Genomic DNA, 10,097 nt, shown 5'->3' with positions numbered 1-10,097 from the left:
TATACACAGTTTTATGGCTTTATTGCATGCAACACATTCTTGTCAATACTTTGAAGTACGGAAAGACATCCTCGGAATCCCCGCTTCAAGCCCGTTCCCACACATATTTACAGTAGAAGTCCCCACCCCGATCCCAGTAGGTGATGACTGTCGCGCAGCTGGATATTCCGCCGATTCCCGGAATGTGTGCGGCTGATCGGATCTCATGGGGTGGGGGCTTTGATCAAACATAGATCCTTTGAAGAGGGACAGCTTCCTACTGTATGGGGCAATAAACTGCATCCGCAGGGCCAGGTGATGGCCTGGGATCGGGCCGGACAATTGGGCACAGAGGAAGGGGGCTCATCAAAGGATGTGTGGTCATGAAAGGGACGGAGGGAGGTGTTAGCCGGGTACGGGATGGGGCTCCGAGGCAGGGCCACGCTGAAGGCGCGGTTTATGGCCCAAGCATGTGAGAGCGGGGGCTGTCAGTGCGTGGGGGATGCTTGCGAGGTCAGGGAGGGAGAGAGAGAGACGTGCTGGCTATCGGCAGTGGCAGAGAGGCCATGGCGTTCAAAATGGCTGCTGCTTACGTGCACATATGAGCCTAAAAAGGGACAAGATGGCGCCGATAATGTTTACGTCGCAATCTAGATTTTAACACCACCGCATATGAATGGATAAATACAGATAGAAAGCATCTAAAAACTGGGGCTAAAAAAGCGCTGATAAAACATACTAAATTCATCCAGTATATAAAATTATGTGCAAATCAGTGCCAAAACCAGTTAAAGTGCAGACTATGAGCCAATCAATCTCCTATTTGCTAAAAACCAGGCACAGATAGGATGCAAGAGAAAAACTTACATAAGGATCAGGAAGCGTTTGGAGAAAAGACAGATCTGGGCGACATCGTACAAATTATAGTTCTGGAATAAAGGACGGATATATTTTTGTGTTCATATATATAAAATGTACAGAAATATATAAAATGAAGGTTAGATTGAGGGGTGGTACCATCACAAGGACAAGCTGGCAGGTCATTAATTGAATAAACTCCTGCAGGAAAACCCAGCATGCACAGGATGAGATTTAAGCTAAATTGCACTAATACATATCGGTGGCGGGTGTTTGTAACAAAAACCAGGTATACATTTGCTTTGTCAGGGACGGGGGGAAGTCCCAGATATAATGCTACCATGGTTTTATTACAGCTTTGTGCATGTCTTTCGTTTTCCCTATACATTTTGGAGCAAGATTTAAGTCCAGCTTTGGGAATTTTCTGGCAGTTGAGTGGATCATTATACAGAGATTCAAAGCCCAATGTTGACAATGTTTCTTTTATATATTGGAGCCATGGTACCTTGTGCGCCTGCTCGAGAGTTATACAATCCCTAATAATATTTTGGGTTAGTCCCACCTGGTCCCTCCACCAAATTGAATGCCAAAGTAAGACCGGGGCAAGGAATATTAAATCTGAGACATATGGCACATTCAGCTCTTGATGCATAGTATAAATTGAACAGCTATTAGGGAGGGATAGTAATTTATTTTTAAAAGCCATCTTCTTTCCGTTGTAATACATCAGCCTTCGTTATTCCCCAAATCCCTGCTCCATATGTGGCTATTGCAATGGCTTTAGAAGAGTAAATCTTTTTAATTGGCTCCAATGGCTTAGTACCCAATTATTTCTTGAAGGAACATATGTCCATAATGCTCTTTCTAGTGTGTTACATCTATTCACTATCATATTTGGCCACGTTCCCAAACTATTAAAAAGTACACCCCAATATAAAAAAGTCGTGGTCATTTCCACTCTCCGTGCAGGGATATAAAAGGAGGGTGTTCTTTTTGGTTGTTTCCCCACAATTAAAATATATGTTTTCGATCCATGAAAGCTTTAAAGATATATTTCCTTCTTTAATTTGGGTATACTTGGCTGTGGTTAGATTCACATTTAAACGCTGATCCAAAGTCCCCAAACCTTTTTTTAAACCATATTGCACCTATAGTAGTATATTTTTGTCAATAGCCCAATCCTCTAGTCTGTTTAATAACACACAGCCCATTAATTTGAGTGTTCCATCCAGGAGTGAAATGGGCCTATAGTTTTTGGGCAATGACTTATCCCCTTTCTTATGTATTGGCACAATAATTGTCTTTTTCCATGAGGCGGGCCCCACATAGCAATTGCATTAAAAACGTTCATTAAGAATGGGATCCAGAGATCCAGATTAGCAAAAAAGAAATCGACCGGGGCCCCATCCAGACCTTTGGCTTTGGTGCTACTCCATTGCATCAGACCACATTTTGACTATGCCATAGAAAAGACAATAGGGGTACACATGCCATTAATTAAAAAACGTAATCAGTTACATTTTCCCTATCTGGAGCTGACCCAAATATATCTGTATAATGATCCGCCCAAGCATCCTCTCCCACATGGACATCTAAAGAGGGTCCTCTGTCTTGGTTCAGAAATGGGGTGTTTACTATAGCCCAAAATTCTTTAGAATCTTTTGAGAATGTGGCAAGTTGTATATTGTCCCAAGCCTCCTCCTTCAAATCTTTAAGTCTACCCTGCCTATATTCCTTATATTGGGTACAGAGATAGGTGACCAGTTCTTCATCTCTTGGCTTTTCTTTTAATGCTTTGTGTAAATTACTGAGAGCCTTGGAGAAAACAGCATCAAACGAGCGCGGAGTCATGGCCGCAGCTTCCTCTTGCAGGATCATAAAATGCTTTCCACAACATTCAGCAATTAAACAAATGCCTGCACTATATTCAGTGGGTCACTATACAAATCTAAGTAGGTTAATATTTCCTGCTGGGTGCACCCAAATATATTTGGTGATAATATGTCTTTATTTATCTTTGGATAATGTTGGTGGATAGCGCACACTTCTTGTAAAAAAGCGAAACTGCGGATTAAACGGTAAGTGTGCTTTGTTAGAAACTATGCCTGTGAAGCATACTTGTAAACCCTAGAAAGTGGCCTAGTCCCTAGGTGGCGACTAGGCTCTAACATGCACTACTAATTAGTGTGTGATACTCAGTTTGAAACAGAATTTGTAATGAAACAATATACTGTTGTGATTTTCACAATATTATATGAATACGTCATGTGTTATGCATATGAATGCTTACATAGATACTATATACATTTTAAAGAATTTCAATAATACAGATTTTGTTTAGACAAAAACAAAATCTGTATTATTGAAATTCTTTAAAATGTATATCGTTTTTACCAAGGTGACCGTAGACTCATCAGTTGGGTTAAGTATTACCATGTTTCTCGTAATTACAAGACTGTTTAATTCGTCCCCCTATGGGGTGTGTGAGAAATACAGTATTACTACACCTACTTTATCGATCAACCCACATAATGATATTGCTATCCTGGGGCAGCTGTGAGCGTTAAAATCGCCCAGCCAGACTTTATTCAGGGGATTATGATGAGTAGTTATTTCCTTTTCAGTTGCACACTCTAATGAGTCAATTACCTGGGACATATTGCCTTCAAAGTTATTAATGTAAAAGTAAATTAGGAGCATGTCCTCTACCCCAGGTCCACTACACTATATGATATGGTAATAAGAGGACTGCAAATCGGTCCTATACATTTTTACACATAGAGTGTTTCTAATCAGGGTCAGTAATCCTCCCCTCGCTTTGCCTGACCGTGATGGAATTGCAGGAGTTTGAATCGCACAAAATCCATCAATATGGACAACATCCACTTCCCATGTTTCTTGCAGGTAAACTAGATCGTATCGTTCAATGATCCTAGTCCAATCGTCATTGTTCTGCTTAGATCTGAGCCCCGCTATATTCCAACATAAAGATTATACTATGTCTTTTCTCAGATCCAATGGATGGTTAACTATTACAGAATCTCCCCCCTGCTGACCTTGACTATGCTGTATATGCTGGGACTCCCTACCATCCTCCTGTCAATCACAAGTTTCAAGCCCTTCCAGGGCCGCAAATTTATTGGCCAATAGAATACCTGCTATGTGAATCCATCTTTATGGGATGACAAAAGGAGTGGGAGGGGGAGAGGGACCGAGATTATTATGCAGCCCTCTACCTGGAAACCTAGGGCCCTGAGGTCTATAGAAGAACCCCAATGGCACAGCATAAATTTGCATTTACGCTATGGGGGAATTGGGGAGCATATCCAAGAGATGTTTCACAAGACGTTGGTTATTGAAGTTAATTACTATGCAGTCCCCCCGATTGATTTGGGGGAATAGCCCAACCATTGAACTCTACTAACCATGATAATATGATTTGCAATGTTGGAACATTCATAGGTATCAAAATAGACATTGAGTGTGGTGATTTGTTCATCATTTGATGTGTGGTTCTAACTTTGCATGTTGCAATTGCGGGGTGTTTACTAAAATAATCACAAATGGACATGCGGCTGAATGGAGGTTCAAGTTAGGGTTCTTCTTTTGCGAGTAGCCTCCCTGCACCTCTCCTAACATGCCCTGTCTTGCTCTAGATATTCCTGAGGCACTGAGTATGTGTGTGGCCTGCTGATTCTGAGGGGCTTGATTGTTGAGAAAGCCTGCCTGGTTAGTTAGAGTATCATCCTGATGGCCACTACGCGCATTGTCAAAAATTGGAATTGCTGAGTTAGTTGTGTTACTCGCAACCATTGGTTCAACCAGTCGGGGCATACTAGCAGTTCTAAAACCACTCCCTGCGTCTATCTCTCTGTTGGCCTGTGTTTAACATAGGGCCAATGAGCACTCAGCCCTAACGGCAGGTTGTGGGTTGACAGGAGGAGGACTTTACATTTACATTGACATTTACAATTGTCAACCCGCAAATCCTCCGTGGGCCTAGTAGTACTTTCGGGTATGCTGCCCGCGTATTAAACACAGCTATACTAGCCTCAATTTGCTCTAAACTCTCCATTAGGGGTAGCAGAAGGCAGGAAACAGTGTGTTCCATCTCTTGGGTGGTTCAGACTCAGATGTAGTCAATAAAGGAAGTTCCTTTCCCGCCCCCAACCCTAATGGTCGATTTAGCCAGTCTTTGGAGCCTGCCACCCCTCTTTTTTTGACCAGTGATTCCTCAGGTGACTCTTGATTACTAATGCCTTTAAGTGGAAGTTGGGGGTCCATTATCGTAACAGCAATTGGGGTGGTCAAATTAACAACTGCTACGGGCAATAAATCATCATTAAAACGGGGTACTTATAGAGTCAGTGAGCTCACCTCTCCTCCAGGCAGACTTTCTTCTGCCCTCTCTATCTCCTTCAATAACACGTCTGCTGCTTTTGAAAGGAAAGAGTCCAAAGTGTTAAGGATCTCTGTTCCTTGGTCACATGTTTTGGCCTTTCTCTTCACCATGACTGCAGATGAACCCCTGGTAGAGTATGCAAGCAGACCACGTTAGAGGGGGCCCAGCCCAGCCTCCTCGGGGCTCTGTTGGGTGTGGACGGGCCAGCCCTTGGCTCTGGCATGTCCTCGCATGCGTCCCATGCTGCAGGACTGCCGGCGTGTTTTATACACGTGCTGAGAAGCACGGGCTCCTGGGAGACTGAGTCTCTGGTAGGTGAGAGTTGGTGCCGCAAAACCCGGAACACTCCCGTGACAGGCAAGGTAAGTGCAGAAAAGCGGTGGCTATGCCAACGTATGCAGCAGCAATTACATGACTGAAGAACATACAACATAAAAAGCATGGATGATCCTGTACGTAGCAGGCACATGACATGGCCAAAGGTCAAGTGCCTAAGGGCCCGATGTAGGTAAAAGGGAATTTCCGATTCCAAAATACCGAGGCGGGCCGATTCGGTATTCTGAAATCGGAAAACGAGATGTAGGAAACAAACAGCGAAATAATAAGGAATCGGTCGGCATCGGTAATGTGAATCGGTACGTACCGAATCAGCACGGACCGAATCGGAAAGTACCGAATCGCCTACCACCGAATCGGAACTAGCCGAATCGGCTACCACCGAATCGGAACTAGCCGAATCGGCTACCACCGAATCGGAATTAGCCGAGTCGGAAAAATCAGAATCGGCTATTACCGAATCGGAGGTATGAAAACACACCCATGGCCAAAAAGCCCATAGGAATGCATTGAAGAAACCGATTCGGCTATCTCCGAATCGGATGATACCGATTCGGATTTTACCGAATCGGTAATATCCGATTCGGAGATAGCCGAATCGGTTAAAGCCGCTTCAGCCAATGAGGTGGCTCCCCCTCCCCCTCCCAAACAGGGAGTGGCAACCCTGGCAGGTGCAGCCAATTAAGAACTTTCTGGAGAGCCAGCCTGAGCTGAGCAGTCACAGTTAGCAGCAGTGGGAGTAGGAGGTAGTGAACTGTTCAGACCAAGATGGCAAACCAGAGTGAGAGCCAGAAGTCCAGCCAGAAGAGGAAGCCTAAGTTCAGCAGCACCGAGCTGCAGGTGTTGGTTGAGGAGGTGGTGAGGGTGCACCGGCAGCTATTCGGAAGGCTGTCCCTCAATGTGCCAGAATGCACCAAGAGGAGGCTCTGGAGCGATATCGGTCAGAAGGTCAACGCTGTGGGTGTCACCCCCAGGTCCCTGGATGAGCTGAAGAAGCGCTTCTATGACATCCGCAGCCTGACCAAACGGAAGATGGCAGAGATCCAGAAGCAGGCTGGAGTCACTGGTGGTGGCAGGAACCCGGCGCCACCCCTCACCGAGCTGGAGGAACTGGTCTCCAGCACCATTGAGAGGGAGAGCGTGACCGGAATTGGGACCCTGGACAGCTCAGCCAGAGCTACAGCTACAGGTAAGAGGCATGCGCATCAGGACACACCCTACCAGACACCTCCCCATTAGACACAATGCATAGCCAAACCCCAGCACAGTACTGCAACCAACATACAAGAGACAAGCATCATGGTACATCCAGTCAGCAGTAGGTATCAAAATATGGCAGTGCAGAATCACAAGACATGAAACAGTGGAACACATTCTACGGAGATGCTAGGACATGTGGAATGCTTTAATTGTACTGACTGTAATACATCGGTACTCTATTTACAAATGCTTCTTTGTACCTAGGGGCACCATCAGGCGGACAAACACTGCCAAAGGAGGCAGCAGCACCATCTACCACTGCACTCGCAGGGCCGAGCACGAGTCAGGCTGCCGAGGAGGAGGAGGAAAACACCATAGGCCTGGATATTGAGGGAGACCTGGAAATTGACTTTGATGCACTTCACTCCCCACAAATGCAAAGCACACCCTCCTTGCAATTCTCCCCAGAGAACTCCCCGACAAGGGAGCTCTTTCCACCTACACCAGCTCCTGCCACTGTGGCTCCAGTACACCCTGTCCTGGGAGCAGGGGCTCAGGCCCCGGCCAGCACCACACCCCCACCAGTGGCACCCCAGCCCACGCAGCAGGCGGGCAGCAGCAGTACCCGGCGCCGTGCCATTCCCACCACTGCAGACCCAGCACGGGAGGCCAGTGTGTTCCGGGGCCTCGAAGGCAATATGGTGAAGATCCAAAGGCAGCAGGCGAAATCCATCATGGCATGCCAACGCCAGCTCCTGCAGCACAACCTGCAGATGGGGGAAATGGTGAAAGGATTTCAGGCCTTTGTGGCTTCCAACAAGGAGGCAGTAGCAGGTTTAGGCAGGCTAACCACTGCCATCACACAGTTATGTGGCAGAATGGAGGAGCAAGAGGTGGTGCGCAGGCGGGATGCCCGGGTGCAGAACCGCTCCTTGAGCCGCCTTGCTGCAGCAACGGCACAACTCTGTCAGCGTGGTGCCAACATGGAGTCTAGTCTCGCTCAAAATACCGCAGAGTTGACAAGGGGAATGGCCCGCATCACGACAGCAATGGAGGCCTTGATCATCTCTAACACTGCCGCAAATCCTGCCCTGGACCTGGGGGATGCTGGGGACAGCAGCAGCCGCAGCAGCCCGGCCAGCGCTGCGTCAGAGCCACGCAGGAGCACCAGGCGCTCCGCAGATGCCGCTGGTCATTCTGAAGGGGGTGAGGGACACCACAGTGGGGCTGCAAAGCGCTCAAAGAAATAGCCTAGCAAGGGCGGGTGAGGCAACCTGGACCCTAGACTTTTGTTTTCATTGACATTACACCTTTGTTTTGTTGCACATCAGTGCAGTAACTGTGTAGCAACAGTATTAAAAATTGCTTATTCAACACAACCATTCACCTGTCTGTGCATTTTTACTCACTCAGAAATAGTTTGCTGTTATCTCCTCACGTCTATGTCTCCCATCACTTGGCGTACACACCCCAGCTGGCTGTGTTAGTGGCACAGCTTCGTCGTCATCATGGTCCTCGTAGTCACTCAACTCCACCTCAGTGCCCTTCTTCACCGCAAGGTTGTGTAACATTGCACAGACAGCTATGATTTTGCAACAGGTGATGGGGGTGTACTGCCTTGCACCTCCACTCTTGTGCAGGCATCTAAACCTGCTTTTCCAGATGCCGAATGTCCTTTCCACAACATTCCTGGTGCTTTTGTGGGCACGGTTATACCTCCTTTGGCTGGGTGTAGAGGGGTTGAGGTAGGGGGTGAGAATGAATGAACGGAGGGCATATGCACTGTCGCCTAGAAGGAAAAGGGGTAAAATTACTTACATGCATACATGTATTTCACTTTGCTGTTTTTGGTTATGGGGGGCTGATGATGTGTCTCACCTAGGAGGTATCCTTCTCCAAATTCCCCAGCCATCAGCCGTGCATAGATGCCGCTCTGTTGGAAAATGTAGGAGTCGTGGGTACTACCCGGAAATTTTGCTACCAGGTCTGTGATGATGCATTTCGCATTGCAGATCACCTGTACGTTGATGGTGTGAGTGGACTTCCGATTGCGGTAGATGTATTCTGTGTCAGATGGTGGGCAAATCGGAATGTGTGTGCCGTCTATGCAGCCAATGATGTGGGGGAATCTTGCCATCTGGTAAAAGTCTGCTTTGGTCTGTACAAGTTCTGCCTGGGTTGCAGGGAAGGAAATGTAGTGGGCCATCCTCTGGATCATGGCATCAAGGAACTTGTGGAAGAACCTTGACAGGCTGCTCTGGGTCACCCCTCCTGCCACAGCGACTACACTTTGGTAGCTGCCAGACGCCAGCAGGTGTAGGCAGCATAGCACCTGCACCTGCACAGGGATTGCGTGTGCCCTTGGGGTGGGGTGCTGCAACAGGGGTTGGAGGTCCCTAATGAGGTCTGTGATGGTCTCTGAGTCCAGCCTGTACCGCTGTAGGATCTCTGCATCTGTCAGCATGACCAGGGTGATACGTTGTCTGTATACCTGCTCCTCTCTTTGCCATTCCCTCTCTCCTTGCTGCTGTAGCCGTAGCCGCCTCGCTATGACATAAAAAGCTGCCATCCTGCAAGTTGCAATGCATTTTGGGGCTGTTTTTATGGGTTGGAGTTGGTTACCACCTGATCGTAATCCATGGTAATTTCCGAGTGGATTCTACCGATTTTGAGCCAAAATCGGTGTTTCTGTGTCTCCCTACATCTCCCCATCTGTCCGAAGCGGGGATTTTCCCGATCGGTGAATCTACCGAATTGGTAGGTTCTCCGATTTGCCTTCTGTCCGATTCGGTGTCTCTACCGAATCGGTACATGCACCGAATCGGCTTATGTCCGATTCGGTGTCTCTACCGAATCGGTACATGCACCGAATCGGCTTATGTCCGATTCGGTGTCACTACCGAATCGGTACATGCACCGAATCGGCTTATGTCCGATTCGGTGTCACTACCGAATCGGTACATGCACCGAATCGGCTTATGTCCGATTCGGTGTCACTACCGAATCGGTACATGCACCGATTCGGTGTTTGCATCCGATTCGGTGTGTTACCGATTCGTACTGTATCCGATTTTCGGTATGTACGTATCGCATTCTTTTACATTCGGTAATCATTCCGATTCGGTTTTCGCTCCCATTTGTACTTTTTTTTGTGCCCTACATCTCGATGCCAGTATACCGATCGGTAAGGGCCCAGATTCGGTATTTTCGGCCGTTACCGATCGGTAACGGCCTACCTACATCGGGCCCATAGTCACTTAACTACATGTGTGTTCTATGGCCCTATTTACAATGCAATCCTGAAAGTAGGGAACAGACCACA

The 10,097-nt window shown here is 47.3% G+C and overlaps 1 protein-coding gene across 1 annotated transcript; it reads left to right on the top strand.

The window, feature by feature from the left end:
• The first annotated feature begins 6,598 nt into the window (after positions 1-6,598).
• Positions 6,599-8,068, top strand: LOC144819389 (uncharacterized). Its single transcript, XM_078677302.1, has 2 exons — positions 6,599-6,764; positions 7,040-8,068. Exons 1-2 carry the CDS (start codon positions 6,608-6,610, stop codon positions 8,023-8,025), a joined length of 1,143 nt encoding a protein of 380 aa, XP_078533428.1. The 5' UTR covers positions 6,599-6,607; the 3' UTR covers positions 8,026-8,068.
• Positions 8,069-10,097: the final 2,029 nt, after the last annotated feature.

Source organism: Lissotriton helveticus, chromosome 2_1 (assembly GCF_964261635.1).
Source record: "Lissotriton helveticus chromosome 2_1, aLisHel1.1, whole genome shotgun sequence".
NCBI classification, from domain to species: Eukaryota; Metazoa; Chordata; class Amphibia; order Caudata; family Salamandridae; genus Lissotriton; species Lissotriton helveticus.
This window is presented reverse-complemented; position numbering and strand designations above follow the sequence as displayed.